The 21143-nt window shown below is 40.2% G+C and overlaps 1 protein-coding gene across 1 annotated transcript in view; it reads right to left on the bottom strand.

The window, feature by feature from the left end:
• Positions 1-11762: 11762 nt before the first annotated feature.
• LOC108889261 (decorin) overlaps positions 11763-21143 on the bottom strand; it is a 30203-nt gene continuing 20822 nt past the window's right edge. Inside the window, exon 2 of the mRNA XM_051077875.1 lies at positions 11763-12835. Coding sequence (XP_050933832.1) covers positions 12040-12835 — 796 coding nt within the window. The 3' untranslated portion in view covers positions 11763-12039. The remainder of the gene's footprint in view (positions 12836-21143) is intronic.

Raw genomic sequence — 21143 nt, 5'->3', positions numbered from 1 at the left:
TGGTGCAGAGGAGGAATTAAAGCTGCTTTTAGAGGAAGGGAGTAGCAGGACGAGGCAGAACAAGAGGGGAAAAGGATAAGCAGACGGAGAGAGTGTTGGTGGAGCCAATTAGGTGTTGGCCACATCTGTTCTCTTCCAGACTCTTGATAATTTATCTGCGGTAAATGGCAGACCAGCTTTGCATGGAACGGATGAGATGTGGTCAGACTTTTCTCCAGCATTCTCATGGCGCTTTCCAAAACGCTTTGAACACTCCAAAACTTTAAAAAGTCCATGTGTCTTCTGGTGTAAGGTGAAATTAAATATTCTTGGATTGGTTGTCTCTGACCAACTCACTGGTGCTGCAGCAGCCAGCATAGGGCAGGGTATCAAAGGGCTGAAAACCGGTGACTAAGTCTAAGACTTTACTTATTGGGCCGAGGGTTTCTGATCCAGAACCTCTGCCTGACTGGTTTAATCTGGATATTTTTGTTCTTAAAAGACCAGCAGGCCTGAGTATCATTCAGTTGCTCTTGGATCAGTCTAAGTTTACTCTAGAGTCTGCCCCCATTCTTTCCACATACTTCGCATTTTCACATCCAAGTTTGCGTGGCTTTGCAGTGTCTCTCCTGTCTAAAGTCTACAACTGATTGGAAAGATGACCACACAAAAACAGAGGTGGTGTGGTTGCAATGTTTCCACCTTAAAATGTCTCAGTAACAAGGATAGAAATAACTTAAACTGGAAGATGCAGGTGTTCCCCCAACTCTCCTCTGGGTTGTGAAAAACTTGTTTGCAATTAAAGAATATTCTTTGCATGGATTACTGTAACAGATCAAATGTTTTCCCTTGTTGTACATGCTACCATTTTGAAGTCATTCTCTTGGAGATGCCAGCATTATGAAAGGCCTTGACCATAGAGAGACTGAGGTAATGGATGTCAGTGGAGCTGAGTCAGAGATCATCAGGTTTTGATTAAAGTTTAAGGAAATTGGGAAAGGTACAATAGGTGGTTAGACCAAAAACAGATGCAGATGCTGTAAGAGTGAGGGCAGTGACTGTAACAAACACACACATACTCTTAGCCTGACTAATATTTAAGACCCCATGAACATGGTGGTGGGCACCCTATCGTACAACATATGCTGATTTACATATCAAATAAATTTGAGAGGATAAAAACAGTTGTATAATGACGAATGACTCTGGAAGAGATGACCAGTTTCTGTTCACACAGATGTGACTAGAGGAAAAACACTACAACCTGAAAATGTCTGGACATGAGTCATAGTCAAGAAAACTACTAGTTTGAGATGTACGATTTCCAGGTCACCCAGCAAGGTGTTTTCCCATACTGACTTTATTTTTTGAGTGTATTTGGTAATCCTGGAGGAGAGAAATGGGCAGATGTTAAACTTGGCTACAGCATTTTCACACAAAAGTGGATGAAATATCTGCTTTCTACAGTATCTGTGAACTGTTGTAGTGTCTGGCAACAGGTCACAGTTTGACAATACATGGCACAAACAGCTGGCCTGTCCATAAATCCTTTTTGAAATGCACACTAACAATTGTACATTTTTATGGTGAGCAGTTACGCTCTGTAGATTCTGTCTCCTTGGAATTGACATTATTTGTCTCACTTCACTATAAGAAGTGTGTATCTCAGTACTGTGGGATACAACCAAACCACTATGAGCAAAAAAGGCTATGTTAATGGCTTATTTGATACCATTTTCAGTCCAATATTATATTATGTCATTATGAAGTGACAGTGACATACAATGAGTCCAGTTGTTTTTAATGGTTAGATTGGTTTCTTGAGTTATGCACCATATTTTAGAAGATGCTGACATTAGGACAGATATCACCAGTAAAGATAAAATATTGATTTATGATTTAAACACACTGAATATTAGCTTTTTAGGGAAAAGGATGACTTGTTAGGATGGATGACATGGATGTTTCATTGTGGGACATAACTCACTGGTCTGGCTGTTGTGCCTATGAGAGTTAGATGTCACAGATTTGACACATCTGTTTTCGGTCTCCCAACTTTCTGGAAACTTTTCCCCTTGATGAAGAGTTAAGAGTATTATGTTGTTGCCAAGTGTTGCTTCAGTCTCTGCTGATGCAGCAAGAGCTGTGAATCCTTGAGAAGGGATCAAAGGCGTCATGACACTGGGTGAATGTGTGCAACTAGGGTTACAATGTCAAACATAAAACATAGAGTTAGGAGTCAAAAACAGGAAACTGGAAGAAGTCATCATTCATTATGTTGTTTTGTAACGAAAATTCAACTTAATAGACCTGATGTGCAGCATCACAGAGCTCCTAGCATGGTCGTAGACTCTTAGTCTTGGTAGTGTAAGCAATGTAATGGATGTATTTATACATATGTTTGCATTATTCCCTCCAGTCAGTTTCAACTTTAATGTCATGCGTGATAAACTTTAATATAACCACAAAAATTCTAATGTTCAGATTCATCAGTTTGGTTTTGTTACAATGGAAAATTTGTCAATCTCACTAAAGTTGTTCATGTAAATAAAATAAGCTTTGACAATCTCTTGGATAAACTCCTAGGTGAAGCAGAGAGTGTGTTCATACGCATTCTCTTCTGCTTTGTATGGTATCCTCTTGTGTTTAGACTTGCCTCCCTTTCAGCAAAAGCATCCTGTCCCCCATGCCCTTGCTCCCCAACCTTCCTTTAGTGTGCGTCATATCCCCTACTGCTCACATTAAAGCTGTGTAATACCTGCTGTGATCAGAGAAAGAAATCACCTCTAATTTGCCATCATGTTGCCAGTGCTACCAATTCACTTTATGGCTGTTGAATTAGAAGCAAAACAGGAAGCGTGGATGACAGGAAATGATCTGTGGTGTCAGGTGATTAGTTGACGACCGTATGAAGCACTTGTAATGTACTTGGGTCATGCTGCAGCAGCTCCTGTCCAGAAAAATGTTAGCAAGCAGCCTTGGAGAGCTCTCTTAGTAGTTCTTTCCTCACATCCCCTTTAATGACTCAACTGGTTTTGTCTGCCTCGGTTTCTGCTCATTGACATTCAAAACAGACATCAGTAAAAATGGGAGTGGGGGAATGATTGCTTAGGTAATGTCTGCTGCTTAGCATGGAAAACCCTGTGTTCCAGTTGTCATCCTCAGGAGACATGGAAAATTAAAAGTCCTTAATTATTTATTTGAATTGCTCATTGTGTTACTTTGTCTGTCTGTCTCTTAATTCCACTATTTTTAAGCTCCTCGAACAACATTTTGTTATTAATGACCTGGTTTGCCTCATACTAACCTGTCTAGACTTTGATTAAGGGTGGTACTTTGGTAACAACCAACACAGGAAGCAGAAAAAAACAGGGGAAGTTCTTCCTGTGGTGACCTGGTTTATAGTTTGAGTGTCCTGTGCCTAGGGCAGACAGATGGTTGAACCACAAAAGATCATTTTGCTGGTGCCTTGTATGGTGAAAATATAACTGTCTCAATCAGATCTGACAGGTAGATGATTATATTATATTAAAACGATTAAAAACTAAATACTCCTCCTCAGTAGGAGTTATTAAAAAGTTAGTCCATTAATGAACCCTACAAAATGTGTTACGAGCACCAAGTGGAATGCTATTAAAGTCCATCTGTGGTTTTGACTTGTTTACATTCATGTTTGGGAGGTGGGGGTGACACCTGAAGGCCTGAGGGGTTTTCAGTTTCACTGGTCTGCCAGTGTAAAGCCAGGAATTTTCAGGAAGTCTATGGGGAAGATTAACCTTTGACTTGCAGATCAGATTATCAAATTAAAACAGAAGATAAAATCTAGACACATTTCAGGGTTTTCACAGAGATGGGTCAAAGCTTGATCAATGTCAACTAAATAGATTTTTGCTGTTAAAACACTTGCAGCTCTTATGGGCCGCACTTACTGACAGGTAATTTAGATTCTTTACATTATAGAGGGATAGGTGTTTTAATTTTCCATATTATTGCAACAGAAAAAGTCTAGCCTAAATCAGCTATGGTATGGCTTTAAATGAAAAAGAAGCAGCAGGTCTCATTTGTGGATAAACAACCACTGGTTATATGGAAGCAAGCACAAGCACATTTCAAAGAGGGTAATTTAGATCACATGAATTCCAACAGATGAATTTCAAAGTGAAATATTTCACTGCTTTAAATTCTGTAGTATTAAGATCTGTGAACACTGAGAACAAAATTCTAGGCACTATTGAAATGTTAACAAGGGTCTCTTCTAGTGCAGTGTATCATCTGCATAAAAATGTATTTGGCAAATCATGCATGGAGGAGATTAATATGCTGTAAACAGTGAACAGCACAGGGACCAAAATGCATTCTTGTGGCATGCCTAACCAGCAACAATTTTGATTGGTCTGTCAACATCACTAGACACTGTCTGATAAATAACTCTTGAAACAGTTTGGCAAAATATACAAATATAGAGGCAATGTTTCTTATGGTCTAAACCAGTATTTAGACCAAATTAATGCAGACTTGAAATAGAGTGTTCCAGATATTGGCTGGTGAGTCCAGGATTTCTAAAAAGCAGAACAGTTTGACAGCGGTGGTTCTTACAGGCAACTGCAATTTTATACATGTAATATACTGGTGCAGATAGAATAGAGGCAAGGATCCAAGTTGTCGTCACCTTGAGCTGTGAACATAGACCTCAGGTTGGCTCCATGCATACAGTAATTGCTGTTTGCAGGAGTCCCTGTGCAAACAGTCTCAAACAAATGGCCAGCAGCAGAAAAATCTGTTGAAAACTAAACAGATATGGACTTAATGGTAAATAACCATCAGATCTGTCATCTAGCCAGGTCTGAGATGGAAAGTCCAACTAGTATTCCTGACTTGGCAGGTCTGAATGTTGTGCATTTAGTCCTTAAATATAAACAAATTTAAAGTGAATATCACCATTATTTCATTATTTCTGACAGCCTTGCAAATCTAACATTTTGTTATTCTGATTGAGTGTACAAGGTTCTTTGTTCCTCAAAATGATGTTTGAAGCCTGTCTATTCTGACTGGCAGGTAGTTTTGGCTCCCTCTTATATTGAAATGAATGTAACCCAGACAACAGAAATAATGACAAACAGGGATGCTTTTTAAATAGTGAGCAGGTTGAATGTACATGTAAGTTTTCCAACTGTTCTTCTTCACATACAGAAATTGGGGGCATCTTAAGTTGATTTTTTATCTTTATATGGCCGATTCATGTGTATCTTAGATTGTAATCAGGGGCTAAAGAGACTCCTGTGCTCTGCTTTAGAGTAAGTTTTGCCATCCTTGTGCAAAAGGGGATCACTCATAGGCCCCCTTGTGGAGCCCTGAATAAAGACTGCATATGTGTACAGAGTGTACATGAATGTGGGTGTTGGCAGGGGACAGACTGCACCATAAGTCCTCATTAAAAGTGTGAAAGAGGATTTGTATATGAAATACTGTACAATCTGACAATGCACAGCTTGCCCCCCTCTGCACGTGTGCGTGACCTGGTGCAAAATCTGTAAATTTTATGCTCCTGAATGTGTATGTCAGTGCAGGTCCAGACCAGGAGCAGATGATGGGCTGTATGCATGTGTGTGTGTGTCTAGAGGTCCCTCTGGCTCCCATGGTTTCTCTCTCTATCCCCTCCTCCCTCTCATTCTCCCCTCCCTCTTTTCCTTCCTCCCTTGTCAGTCTCACCCCTGTCTCTCAGCTAACTCAAGCGCCACCTCCCTCTCACACATGCAATAGCACTCTGCTCTGGTCCCGAAGCTGCCATTTTAACCCTTCACAAGGACTTTTATATCCATGTGAGATCAAGATCAAGTTACAGAGGAGAATGAGGTCATAGTGGTCAAGCCTGACTTCAGAGTTTGGGTTTAAGGTTAGAGTTAAGATTAGGCTGGCTTTGGTTTGAGGTTTAATGTTAAGTTAGCTGAGATAGGTGGGTTTAGGGTTTGGGTTGGGCTTAGGGGATGAATGCAGTCAATGGGAGGTTTTCATGGTACAGTACAGTAAGACAAACAGATGTGTGTGTGAAAGAGAGACAAATTGACAAGCATCCATATACACAGCAAAACTACATCTGTATGTGTTTCTTGCAGCTGCATTCAATTTCTGTATGTGAAGAAGAACAGCCACAAATTATATGCTGTCAGCTGCAACCATCACTGAAACATACCCACTTCTCATTTATAGTTTTCTATAAAATTCTTGCTCCAGCTCATGAAACTTTTAACATTCAGCTCAAAATTGCTTTAAATCACACCATTTGTGTTCACAAGCTGCCAGAATGTGTCAGCAAAATCGTGGAGATTTTAACCAAATGGACAAATTTCCTGATATTTTCCAGCTCCTGATGCATCCTGGGAAGAGAGCCTCCAAGATTCATGAATATGAGAATTGGAACGACGGCTGAATAGTACCAGAGCTCTGTCTGTCCGTCTGGCTGGCTCACATGTAGGGTGTGGTTTAATATCCTGTTCCCTCTGCTCTCTCGTCTTCCTATTCTTTTTGCGTGGTCAGATTCCTGTAAGAGCTTATTGAATGTGGTCGGCAGTGGAACAAAACAATCACAGAAGGGGCTCAGATTTTATATTTTCAGCCACAGTATTTACACCTATGGGAGTTTGAGTGAAATGAGAGGTTATGAAATAAAATGCCTTTTTGGAAAGAAGCATGAAAAGTCTCTGTCAAGGCATCATAGTCAGACAAAGAAACGACTGCATAAATACTAATGTCAAAATGCTCAAGTAGCACTGTAGAGTTGTGCCATCTCCTTCCAGGAAGAGTGCTGCTTGATTAATGGTGTTGTATGTTTGGCTGGAGCAATATATGTGTTCGCACTGTCTTCTATGTCATGTCTGAGTGAAAAACAGTCAGGGAAAGTCGAATGTTTCTTATTCTAGGCAGATAATAAAAGACCCAGAAATTAAATATGTAATTATTTCCACAGGCAAACATAAGACATGTAATGGGTGACACAGACAAAAAGACAGGCTTTTCTGGGAGAGGATGGCAGTAAGCACGAGCCCCCACTACTACTAATCCTGCAAATGTCCTGTTGGGATAAGCTTAAATATCAGACTGCATCCAGTACAGGATACAGGGGGCACACAAATAAATTCAACCATCTGCCAAACTACTTAAATGAACACATGGATTCAAACTCTATCAGGGGAGCACTTCACATTAAAATTACGTATGCAACTCCCACGCACATAGACCAGACTAACTGTGGAAACAAGTGTGCACACAGGTACACATCTACTGCAGGTATGCACAAATGTATGCATGGCCTCACAATCTGATCTTAAGATGATTGAGTGAATCAAATAAAGGGTGCAAGAGGGAAAAAGATTAAAAAAAAAAAAAAAAAAAAGGAGAAAGGAGGAGAGGAAGAAAGGGTGGAAAAAGGAGACAAAGCAGGGAGGAGTGATTCCAGGGGATCCAGGTGCACATGTGGTGTTGTGATATGGGGTCAGGGTCCTGCTGGACCGTAGGGAGGTGCTGGTGAGCTCCCTTTGCCCAGCTGAGGCTCTTCCCTTCTGGACACGCACTGAGCCAGTGGAGCCTGGATCCATCCTTCAAGCCCTCCCTCCTCCCTTTCACTCTCTTCTTCACTTCCCCCCTTCTCGTTGTCGTCGTCCTCCTCCTCCTGGCCCTCCCTCTTGTCCCCCTCCTCCTGCTCCTCTTTCCCAGGCCCTATGGGTGCAGTGCCACGTCGCTGAATAAACTTATTAGACTGAGGAAAAGAGTGAAAAAAGAAGAGTGCTAAGCACCTCCACGTGGGCTAATGCTTTTTCTCTGCTTTTCTTCCTGCTTTTTTCTTATAGGAAAAATCCACTCCTTCACTCATTGTTTTCTATGTATATTTCTTCCAAACTTGCGGTCAAATTTAATACTATCACATTATTGAGAAAAAAGTTGCTAAACATCTGCTTGTCTGCCAAAACCTGACTTATGACTCATGCCTGTGTGTTTGTTGTGGAAGTGTGTGCTTCCATTGCTATGTTTCCATTCTGGTGTCAGCCTTAAATATACCATTTTTCCCACAAGATAAACTTCCTGAAGCATATGCATTTTAACTGCTGCAATTTTTTATTTACCAATGGGAGAGGAGCCAAATTCTTGCTCGTTATGTTTTCTTATGTCTCAATTTACACACTTTAAAACAGGCATCGCCCTTGTCACAACGATTTTCCTATACATTAGTGCCATCTAGTGGATATTTTGTTGACAACACATTTACATATCATAACTGAGTCTTTTATATTGGAATGTTTACAGACACCTAACTGCATAGGAGCTTTGTAAAAGGTACAGGTATAGGCTGTATGAGGAAACACACACAGGTTACTTTTATACACTTATAAACAGTTGCTGAACTTGTAAATGTGTAAATGGATGGGGAATGATAACATATTTCAGGTGCCTTTTAGTCTCATGTTTGGCATTATATAACCTCATGATATTGTTTGTTCCACACCATCATTAATCATTTCCATCACTTGTCACTACACAGATCCGGGCAAGTGAATGATATCCTTGTTCCCATGTGAATCCCCAGGGAATCATTGCTGCACAAACAGTAAAAAACACTGACAACATTTGTTGATAATGGTGAAAATGCTCGGCAGTAGAACCCGTGTCCATTTATCATGTGGAAACTGACTGATTTTGGAGCTTTAAACTGTAGCATATCAGTTTTGTTTTTCACTATTTTCCCCACTTCACTAAATAGCAGCAAGGAATGATAGCACACTCACAATTTAGGAAACATCAAGTAAAACCCAGTGTAAGGAAAGCTCAAATAAACAAACACACTGTGTTTGGTTTTAGTCTGATATAAAATGGAACTCTTCTAGAGGTATTTTTGTGAAAATAGTTTCACTCAAATGTTTCATGTCTGCTTGTGGCTGATCAGATAGATTCAACAAAGTGGAGACACAAAATGTTGGAAGGACATGTCTCCCTTTGTCTGTAGAACTGAAGGAAACACATCTACTTCAGAAAGGTCTTAGCACAAAGGTAGGAAGGAAGACAGAGCAGCATCTATATATACTATTCAATAAAGTCTTCAAGTCTTTAGTCTGTGCAGCAAAATTGCAACATGTTGCCTCCTCAGGCAACAAACCCCAGCAAAGAAGCTGAGCAACTTACATAGAGTAGAGGCCAGGTGCGTTCAATCAGTGAGCCCACATGGTAATCAACATGAACATAGAAATGAACAACATAGAGTGGTCATTCACAGCCCGAGACTCCTCCCACAGTCATATATCCATATTTTAGAAATAAAAACACAAGATAGAATGTCACAAATTAGGAAAAGAAATATCTTAGAGTCTTCTCTCTATAATGTTAATGATAATGTTTGTTAATTTACTGTGGACCAACTTGATAACTGGTAATCCGTGATTTTCAGTGCAGATTCTCTCAAACATTTACTGACTGAACAATATTAACAAACATTCTGTTTTTTGTTTTTTGTTTTTTTTGCTACAGTATGCAACAGTATACATCCAGATGTTTTTATACTTCACAATTTTTACTTTGTGATTTTGTATTTTGTATTTTTCGTAGTTCCTACAGTGCAGACATGTGGATGATGGAAAGCTCTATGAACTCTGTTTCTATGTTCAGAGTGATTGCATGCTGATTAGTTTCATCTGTCCTCTGCCTACATGTATCACTCAGAAGCTTTGCTCTGCTTTTCTCCTGAAGTAGACAACATGTGGGGGAGACTTTGATTCACTGAAGAAAAAAACAGAAATGCCCAATCTAGGGAGTTTTCTGTAACAGCCATCTTTTAGACCCTTTTTTGTTTTGAGGAAAAAGCACATCAATCATTTCGCTGTGACCAAAGAGTATTTTTAGTTGTCAGCTTTTGTAGTGAAACCATTAGCAAAGCTTGTTTTCCCATGAATGTTTTCAGAGGGCTATTCAATCAATATCAAGTAACCTGTAAAGTGAAGGGGGTGATGGAAAAAATGAGCTCACAGGGATATCAAGATGAACACAGCGATAATCAGTGGAGAGGTTTTTAATAGTCCCCCAAAAGGCAAAACATCCAGACACTCTTGAGTATTTTGTATTGTACAAAAGACCATCTCACCTTATTTTCCCCTACCTTTGACTATAAAATTGTCAACCAGTTGAGCTTATCTGTACATCTTAATAAGTTATAGGAACTTTACTGAACTCACATCAACTTTACAATATTTACACCTTTTAACTTAAAGTCAAGAAAAATAAAGAGTATGATTGTGTGGCTTGTGCTGCAAGCAATTTTCCAAAGAATGCAATTTTGGCAAGTTTTTAGACAGATTTCCTCACATTCATTTCACTGTGGTATGAAAATCATCTTAAAGTCCATGTAAAGCAAATTCAGATATTTGTCTCTTAAGACATTATTTATGCTAGAAAACAGTTCCTTAAAACACATGTAAAGTCTGTAAACTATGTGTTACTGCATTGTGGAGTTAGACCATTTCAGAGTTTTCTATCAGTTTCATTCTCAGGATTTTATGGGCGGGTCTAAAACAATGGCTTGAGACGCACTGGAGCCACCACTCAGCGTAACCCTGCCCCTAACACTGTAACATCAGTATCAGCACTTCTTCACTCTTTGACTAGGATAGGTTCTGCTTGCTAGCTATGCCGTCATTGTGCAAATGCATAGTGAGGCGGTAACACTGTTGCCGTAAGAACGCACTGGTTAAAAGTGCGTTTATTATCAGTGTAACATAATTAAACTTTGTTTTAATAAACATCAGTAATATGACTACATTAACAGTGCAACAAAAACTAAAAGCTCTGGTGGCTCAAACATGTACGGAGCACATTGCTAACGGGATGCTAACTGTCAATGTGCTGCAGTGTTAGAGTGGGTGTGGTTTCAGTGCCTTCAACGGACACACCCCCAGCATTTCAGAGCATTTTTTTTTTTAACCATTCAAATTTAGCTGGGTGATTAATAACACATTTTTCTGTGGTGTAACTGACTCAGAACACATTATTATTGCTTTATAGACTTTAAAGACCAGGAGATCTCCCTGTTGGTGGAACTGCAGCGACAACCCACACCCCTGATCCCATTCTTGTTATGATTACAAAGAAATTTGCCAAATTTGATTTAATTTTTTGCTTTTTTCTGCTTATTTCAAGTACTTTTAATATAATTTTCTGTCAAATTAAACAAATATTTTTCCACTGCTGACTCCTCAAATGTGCCACCAGCGATCAATCAAAAATAAAGATGAAAAATCTGTCTATGATTTGAAGTTTCAAATGATACAATTAATGCAATAAATGGAAACCAAATATTTTATATAACCAAGATTGTTTTAAATAGTTCTGCTTTGGAAAATGGTCATGACAAAACCACCAGTAAGCTCTGTAATGGTTTGAAGTTTGGCTTTCACATAATTTTGGTTGACGATAACTTGGTTAGGCTATTCCTGTCTCATGTAATCCATTGTTTTCCAACCTTTGAGGCATGTTGGGGAAAAACAGTCTGTGGGAGAATTAATGTCATAAAAGCAGTCAAAGAGAGTCTTGGGTGGGATACACATAGTAAATTGAATTTCACACACAATAAATCTATTTTTTATTCTGTTGGTCAGTTTCATCATAGGTCTCTGGCTTTGGATAAAGCTTAAAAATTAAGGGTGTAAATCCAATGAAAACAATATAATAGTCCTAGCAGCACAGTTGTTTGTATCTTTTTCCTTTGAAGGTTGAATGGCTCAGTAGAAGTGCACCACCTGGAATCCACGCAGGCATCTAAAAGCCTGTGCATCCAGTTTCCCCATATCAATTAAATTGTGTTCCAGCTGCACTCGTACGAGCCCGCTGAGACTCAGACTCCTATTACCCCAGCAGAAAGCATCTCGAGGCACTGATTGAATCTTGTTGTGGGTTAGCGCTACTGAATGTAAACCCTGCGGTAACTGTCTGGGCATTTGGCGTAAGGTGTTGTGGCACAGGTCTAACTGGTGCAGGACGGGCAATGTCCTAAACGCACCTATTGCAACTTTGAAGATCTTGTTCCTAGCCAAGCCCAGGTGTTCCAGGTTTTTCAAGCTGCTGAAAGCTGCTTTCTTGATGGAAGATATGAGGTTTCCCTCCAGATTTAGAGTTTTTAGTGAGCAGGGGAAGGTGTCGTGGCACTTGCTTCAGTCTGTTTCCCTCTAAGTTGAGGCTTTCCAAGTGGGTTGCATTGAGGAGGGACTCCCTGGGAAGACCTTTGTTTGTAAGTCTGTTTGCACTCAGATCCAACACCACCAGCTCTGAAATACCATTGAAGGCTCCTCCACGAAATTGCTCAATGAGATTCCCTTTGAGATACAGCTCTTTGATGGACAGTGGCAGGCCCAGAGGAACTGACGTCAGCTGGTTGTAATCCAGGTTCAGAGTGCGCAGGTTACACAGAGGAGAGAGCACTGTATTAGGAAGAGATTCAGATCCATTCCCCAGGCTGTTGTTGCTGAGGCTCAGAACCAAGAGGCCGGGGCACCGGGCCCAGGCTGCCTCAGACATCACACCCAACTGGTTATTGTCCAAACGAAGCTCCTCGAGAGAAAATGGAAGGTCAGTTGGCACACTTTCTAGGAGGTTCCTATCCAGGTAGAGGCGTTTCAGAGCTGGCACCCCCTCAAAGGCTCCTTCTATGGCACCATCTGTTAGCAGATTGTTGCTCAACACAAGAAACTCCATAGAGACATATTCATTGAGCAGGTCCAGCTGGATGCTGTTGATGTGGTTATTCATGAGGAGGACGTAGCGGGCATTATAGGGAATGCCATAAGGAACTTTATCCATGCCTTTGTCTGAGCACTGGACCACTCTGCAACACAACACATAATGAGACTCAGGATACGCTCAAACTATTCTGAGACCAATGGTCGCAATCGGACACTAAATGTCACACATTCACATTGAAATAGTCTAATTGTGTTGAAATGGCAAATCGTTTTTACACTTTGATTTTTGCATAGAATAAATAAACTCTTCCAAGTTTCTGGTGGCAGATTTTGTTAGCTTTTTGTACAGAACCATGCAAAATGTTTTCCTCCATTTTCAGTCTTTTGTGCTAAGCTAACTGAAATGTTCAGAATTCAAAGTGAAATCTCAGAGTTGGTAGTTTTACCTGGTCCAAAATCCCAAAATATTCCATTGTAACATGAAATCAACCATTAGTCTGACCCAATGCTAAGTTTTTAATGACATCGTTCAGTCTTTACTGTCTTACCTTCCATAGCAGGCACACTCAGGTGGACAGTAGTTATCCGTAAAGTAGGGAAAGTACGCTGATGTGGTGACCTCCTTCTTTCTCTTTGATGGCTTTTGGGTTTTATTGTCCTTCTTTCTTTTCTTTTCCTTGGTCTTTCTGATTGTCTTATTTTTACTACTTCTGTTTATTTTCCTTGGCTTCGTCAAAGGTGTGTTCGCGGTTGTCAGCTGTGATTTGGCTGAGGGTCTGGTCAGCTGTGGTTGGGGAGGAAATGTTTTATTTTGCTTCGCTGCAAGTTTGGTGTCATTTTCTACCAGTTTAACTGTTTTGGGTTTGTCAGTAGGCTGTGTCATGTTTGGTTTACGTGTCAGCTTGACCAGTCTAGCTGTGGATGTATTTTCATTCGATTTTGGTGTAGGTTTTGGGTTTTTAGTGTTTAAACCTATATGGGTAAATTCACCCTCTGGTTGAGCAACAGTGTTTATTTTTTGCACTTTGTGTGTGGTTTGTAGCTCCTTCCATGCAGGATTCAACCACATATTTTTGTCTCTTTCATCCTCTAAATTTGGGCTTGCCTTCACTTCCAATTCATTTTGATTGAGATGATGACCAGGGGTCCGCAATACCTCAATGAGGAGATCTTCAAGCAGCGAGACAGACCTCACCTCGCTAGGAGCTGCTGTTGAAACTGTAGGGTTGGAACTAGTGACAGCAGGAGGGAGGAACTGAGGACTAACTTTGACGTAAGGGGTGGAAGGCAGAGAGGAGAGTGGAGGAACTTGTGTGGGTGTAACCGGAAATGGTGGAGGGACATTATGACTATGAGGAGGAGGAGAACTAGGAGGATTTTGAGACTCAGTGATAATTTGAATTGCTGCAGGAAACTCTGATTCCTTCCCCCTTCCTCTTTCCTTGTTTCCTTTCTCTGCTATTTCCTGTTTTACAGTTAACATCTTTACATCCTCATCTCCTCTCATTCCCTCATGAAGATTAATCCCTGCAACTAGCTTGCTCTCTCTCTCCTCCTCCACTATTTGTCTCAGCTTCTCTATTCGATCACTTTTCTTATATTTCACATCTGTCTCATATTTTGCTTCCTCTTGTGTCCCTGTATTATGGCTTTTGACAGTTTTGACCATTTCCCACTTTTGGGCGTTATCTGACAGTATTGTTTTTACCGTTATGCTCTCCTCACTTCTCTCTCTTAACTTTGCATATGTTTCAGCAGTCAGGCTTTCCTCACTTCCTTGCTTAGATCCTTGATTTCTCTCCAGGATTTCTTCAATTTTCAGCCCATCTTTTCCTCTTCCCTCCACAGTCATTTCCTCCTTGACAGGCTTCCTCACTGGGTTTGCCTCTGGACTTGCTCCTTCACTCCTCCGTTCCTCCTCTGTTCTCTCAGTGGATTTGATGGCTATGTTTTCCCCATTTTCTCTCTCCTCTGCTGATATAAAAACATCTCTCAAGCCAGGCTGGAGGTGTCTGTCCAGCCCAGCTACCTGCATGACAGCTGATTCTATGGAACAATACAGATTACAAACACTTAGAAGATGCAGATTTTCTAAATCCAAAAATATAAAACATGTTGCAAACAAAACAGTTGGTGTCATCTCAGCATTATAACAATAAAAAATCCTTTTGGCTCATGAAATAGTGAAGATAAACTCAGAGGTTCATTTTGCTAGGAGCTTGACATGTTTCATAGGCTTGATGTGATACTTACTTGGCTGCAGTAGGTATGAATATCCAGGAACTGTGAGGAAAATGAGCAGGAGTGTGATCACCTCCATCTTATCTGCTGAAAGACATGTATCAGAAAAGAGTTTAAGATAAGAATAAACTCAAAGAACAGCATTAGAAGAATTGCTTCTAAACATGATTTTGAATTGAAGATGTGTTTCAAAAGTGTGCTACAGAAGATTAAACACTACTTACCTCTGTTTGGTGTCTCAGAGACTCTAGCTGTAAAACATGGATTTTCATGTTCTATGAATCCCAAATAAGTCTATTTGGATTGCTGTTGTTGGACCTAACTATAACAGTTTATTCATAGTTAAGATTTCTGCAGCCTCTAACTGATCCAAAACATACAAGAGAACATACATTTCTTCGTCTTTGAATGACTTGACAAAAGGAATACATGCATTTATACAAGCAATATATCCTCCTTTAAAGTTATCCTGTATTTTGTTATCAAATGTGCAGGTACAGTTTGTGTCAAAAGTAGGTGTTATCACTTCCTAAATATTAGGTTTCAAGTGAGAGAAAATAAAATAAATTCTACAAATCTTAAGAAAAAACAGGCTATTCAATTTTGCAAGTATCATTTCTATGTATAGCTCTAAGTCTGTGGGAACCCAAACAATGAAGTAGTCAACAAAACACAAGGGTTAAAAGAGATTACTATAATACAGCCCAAAGATGTGAGAAGTTTCACAGATAATACAACAAAGCCTTTGTTCAATCAGCTTGATTTATGAGTGCTGCCTACCTGCCATGAGCGTGGCCTCCTTGTGTGTCAAAGCTGACTTCTTGCATTTGTCAGTTGCTTGACCCTACACCTGCCTCTGTACAGACTGAGAGTCCAGAAGAAATGGGGCAACCTTTGAACCGCACAAACACCAACTACCACCGGCAGTAGACGTCTTTAATGATGCATTTCAGTGACCGCCCTCTGTATAGAGGGTTTTCACACACACACTCTGGATGAGCCATAGTTAATGACTCTTCAAATGCCTTTATCTGGAAGAGAATTCTCACACGTACCCTCAACGTCAGAGGAATCTGCAGGATCAATAGCGGGAAAGAGGGGTAACTTTAGGAAGAGGGGTCAGAGGTGACGGTTGGTTTTTACAGTGGTTACTGTTTGCTCTGCTCAGGGGAGACATTAGCATCCCAGTGGTTATATGGGGGTGACAAGTAGCTCCTGGAAACTACTTGGCCTTTGACCCTTATGCTAATTCCCTGCCTGTACTTCAGGAAGTCTGGGGGCTAATAATGCTAATGTGTGACTTTATAGAAATTAGTGTCTTGCAGTGAAGGTTTGATTGTTTATGTAACAAGAGACATTTTATCTATCACTGTTTTAGCTCTAGTTTTGCTCAATGATTTAAGTTTTACACCTTTTTATCAAAGGTTTATGAATCAAATCTTTAATTTGTTGGCAAATTTCTCTTAAAGTTATTAGTTTATTATCCCTATGGTCCTCCAATCATTCATTCCACTGTGCTATGTGGCTTATAAAGTACATCTACTTGTAAAAGATGAGGCCCTGCAGACAGATGGTTTCTTTCCTTCCCAGCTTCACTATCTATATTTGTTCCTGTGGGAAGAAAAGGTGGATTTCTAATTCCAGCAATCACATGCTCTTTTTACATCCCACATCAACTTCCCATCTGTGTTCTTTCATGCTTCGGTCACACCGTGCATCATGTCAGCTCATATATGAGGCTGGACATTCCTTTAAGATTACCCTGAGGTCTGACATTGTTCATTTGTCATGTATGTGTGTGTATGTATGTATTTGCACAAAGATGGATATCTGTAAGGGCTTGCATGCAACTTGCATGAGCACATTTCTCAAGTTAAACTTTTACATCCCTACAACTTTAGGCCAGATGATGATACAGTTTTACATCACTGAGGTGACTTGTTCATTCATTGTGTTGTAAAATGAGGTGGTCCTGAGCTGGATATTTGCACATTGTTTATGAGAAAAGAACTCTGATCCAAGAAGCAGTGATTTGTTTATCTGCATAATTAAAGCTGGATTAACTGAAGCTGAGTAAAACCTAGAAATGCTTCAAATCTGCAACATATGTCAACACATATATCTAATGTACAAAACATCCATCCATTATCTATACTCCTTATCCATAAGGTTGCAAAGAGGCTAGAGCCTATCCCATCTGACACTGGGCAAGAGGTGGGGTACACCCTGGACAGATTGCCAGTCCATTGCAGGGTCACTGCATCACTGCACCAGAGAACCCACACAGGCACAGGGAGAACATGTAAACTCCACACAGAAAAGCCCCAGGCAAAACTGGGGCTCAAACCTAGAACCTTCTTGTTGTGAGGCAACAGTGCTAACCACTTCAGCACAGTACCACCCTATACAAAACATGAATTGTGAAAATATAATAAACTGAGAGGTAGTACCTTATAATGGTCACAGAGAGGCGGCATATACCCACATGTAATTGCATGAGTCTCCCTGAGAGAGCTTTGTATTGCATAACATTACATGGGACAACACAGCAGATGGGTTTTTAATGTTTTGTCTGTGTCTGTGCCCAAATATATTCTGTTCTCCTGGGTCATGAAAAGAAAACAAATCCACATGAATACTGAATGACAGGAAATGGAGACTGATTAGGAGAAAAAAAGCCCATGAGAAGACCTGGAAGAATCTCTTTAACAACTTGAACTGTAGCATCTCATTTCCTGTCGAAGGTGACGTAATGTATAGGAGAGGAGGTGTGAAAGGCAGCAATAATGGAAGAGGCAAAGAGGTGGGGGTGGTTACTTATTAGACCAGCACCTGTTTAAAGGGTAAAAATACCACAGCGTCTTTTAGTGTATGTAAGCCTGTTGTCTGCTTTTGAGGGATTTTAAGAGGACATTTTCTTTCCTCTTACCACAAGTAAAGACCCAAATCCCCTGCTTTGATAAGAAATTTATAGACAACATTGCTCCCCATCCTCTCATCAACCCCTTTTGATTCGGTTTTACATCTCTCATGCATTTACAGATGTGATTCAAAGCTAGGATTTAGGTTCTGCTAATTTTTGCTTTAAAAAAAAAACAGGGACTGAAAAAATAATTTCAGTTCTGTTTTTTTGCGGCTCAGCCAGAAGAAAAGAACCCATTTCTGTGTATGTGTGTGTGTGTGTGTGTGTGTCCTGGCCTCGAAGAATAAATAATAACCTCAGTGGTGAGGAAGAAACTTAAATAGGCATATATCATGTGTTTGTCACCAGAAAACTGAGGTCAGGGCAGGTAAGAGGCCTCACAGTCCAGTGTGGAATTTGCACAGAGGTTTAGTTTGAATGGGGTATATTTGCAATTGTAGATATGAATGGGTAAAGGTCTGTGATCTTAGCTACGCGTGCGTGCAGTGGCCGCTGTACAGCTTCTGGTGTGTATCGATGTAGGTTATGGTGATTGGACAGATAATTGATGACAACATTAACACTGCTTGCCCTGGGGTTTTTCAGAGGAACACACGATCTAATTTACAGTAAACAGACCAAACATCAATATTATGTAACTAGAGGGCATAAATCTGTGAAGGAGGGTGACAGAGAAAAATAGAGTAAGACTAAGGCAGTAGACAGAAAAAGCTTGAGTGACAACAGGACTGTGTAAAAACTGTACCCTCCCCCCAAACTATGCCATCTGCTCTGAGCCTGTCTGCTGGCAGTAGCGGTGGCGGCGGCAGCGGCAGGGAGGTTAACAAGGGCAAAGGTCACAGACTGTGATCAATTTGTTGGCTAGGAGCGTCAGACCCACATTTGCGCCTTGTGCGTGACTGGCCAACAGCACACAATGGAAATGGACTTTCATCTCTCTGCTATCCTGTCAGAACATACCCTTCATGTTCACGTGTGCTTCTCAGTGTCTGAACTGAATGTATCGGCCAAACCCTCTGTACTGTACAATGTGTGCAGAGTATTTACACAAGATGTTTATTGGTGCTGCTCTGTGCCTGGTGAAGATCTAACTGATTGAAATGTGTTAATGGCAATGTTTTGAGCAAAGAGCAGCTTTTGTACACATTCTGTTTCTAATGTAATTTCTTTAATAGTTTTCAGTCTCTGTATACATAATTCTGTTATCAAGTATGTGAGGATAAAGTAAACATTAACAAACATTGGTAATTCCAGTTAAGAATTAATTTGGCAGAAGAGTGGAGAGCTGGTACTGTCAAGGATGGTCAATATATCTGCGCAAATGAATTTTTGAAGGTTAATGAACCTCCAAAATGCCACTCTTCTATTCGGTGTTATTCTTTCCTTGGCATACTTGTCTTTCTAAGAAGAGCCAAATATTTTTCCTGCTTTTTTTCCCTCAGAGAGGGTAGGAGTTGTCATAAGCAGAGGCTCCACTACAGTCTCTAACACTGTTGTCTTAACCCTGCCTAGAATAGCTCCTCCAAATTAAACTTGTGTTTTTGTTTAAGAATGGACTTCTTGTGTCAGTAAGTACAACATGGCAAGAGGCATAAGCATAAAGAGGGATGTGGAACGGAGGAGAGTTGGAAAAGGAAGAGAAATGGGAATATCAAGCAGAACAAACATGGTTTAAAACCAGTGTTCAGGCTCTTTTTACACTCAGCTTTGAAGATTGAGTGCGCGGTCCTTTGAAAATCAAAGCTACAAACTGGAGCAGAACTTATTTCTCTGGTGTTAATGAAGCTTACCTAACCTGTGAGTCAGACCCTCATACACACAGTCAGGACAGGCTGATCAAAACAAGGTCAGGTCAGAAAAGGCTGGCCGGACAGGGACACTGCAATGTTATCAACATGATTTAAAGCATGGAACCAGGCCAGAATATTAAGGGAGTTATTACTGTTTTCATTAGAAACCCAATTCAGCTTTGAAAAATATATAAATTCTTTAAGCTGTTGTATTTTTATTTTATTTTATTTTTTTGTCTGTTTTCTCCCCAAAAAAGATCTTTGAAGAATACACCTCAGGAGGCATACCGATCGCTCACGCACACAAAGACTCAAATGTACAAGCCTTTGCAAACACCCTTAAAATTGATGTTTCCCATGGAGAAGAAAATTGATCCATTTATGTTTTTTTTTCCCCCTATGAAGAGAAGAAGAGCATAAAAGCAACTATTTGAGGCAGCTTTGACATTTGGCCACCACATATTGCACTGAAGCAGAGCAGCTTCTGTTGTCCTGTAAATTACTCCATTGTTCCTCCAGAGTGACTCATATGTTGCTGAAATCTCCATTTAGAGAATAATGATGATAGTGCTCTGTGTGTGCATGTATGTATGCTTAACCGATTATCGATGCTGTCAGCCAAGAAAAGCTCACCATATGCTACATGATGCATGTATCAGCATGGCATATTGCAGTTGATCAACTGGTCTGAACTCTACATCTTCTCACTTCTGTTGTTTTTTTTTTTTTCCCCCTCAACACCCGCATGGATGCACTTTGAACAGGATTTGCGATATCTGCAGAAGCAACAAGTGTGAAGTATGTGGGTGGAAAAATGTACAGGATGTATATAGGGGCTGTATTGTTTCAGCAGGACACAGGGACAGATGGGCAAACAATGTTTTGCTGGGTGATGTGGGTCATTGGGCCTGGTTAACAATTCTCCAGTGCTACTAAGCAATCTGTCACAGTGCAAAACAAGTCTGAGGACTGACAAGGTCAGTTATTCATCTTTTCACTCGTGATTTCCTCTTTTAGTACAGCAAGACAAATCAACTGATTATTGAGCAGTGATGTTGTAAATATACAATGTTTGTCATTAAAGGACTTAAAGCTGCTATAATCAATATTTTTATTATATTAAGAATGGATCAAAAACCACTGTATAATATAAGATGTTTCTCACTGTGACAAACCCACAGAGAATTATCACCTGACTCTGCAGTTACCCTCAACCATAAACATCCTAAAGTTCATTCATTTTGGGTTTTTTTTTTGTTTTTTTTCACAAACCCTACTTTTTCTCTGTCTCTGAAAACTAAACGTATGGCAGACAAGCTAAAGTTATCGAGCATTTAAATGCTGAAGTGCCATTTTTTTCCTCCAGCAGCTGGTGTTTAGACCAAAAACAGACCTGAAAGGACCATGATTACTGGATTTACATTTGCCAGGTGGCCAGGAACACAACTGCAAATTAATTCCTAAGTTGCTCTGTAATAATAAACTGTTTGAGTTCAC

Source organism: Lates calcarifer, linkage group LG18, assembly GCF_001640805.2.
Source record: "Lates calcarifer isolate ASB-BC8 linkage group LG18, TLL_Latcal_v3, whole genome shotgun sequence".
NCBI lineage: Eukaryota > Metazoa > Chordata > Actinopteri > Centropomidae > Lates > Lates calcarifer.
The sequence above is the reverse complement of the archived record's forward strand: the minus strand, read 5'-3'. Positions and strand labels throughout refer to the sequence as shown.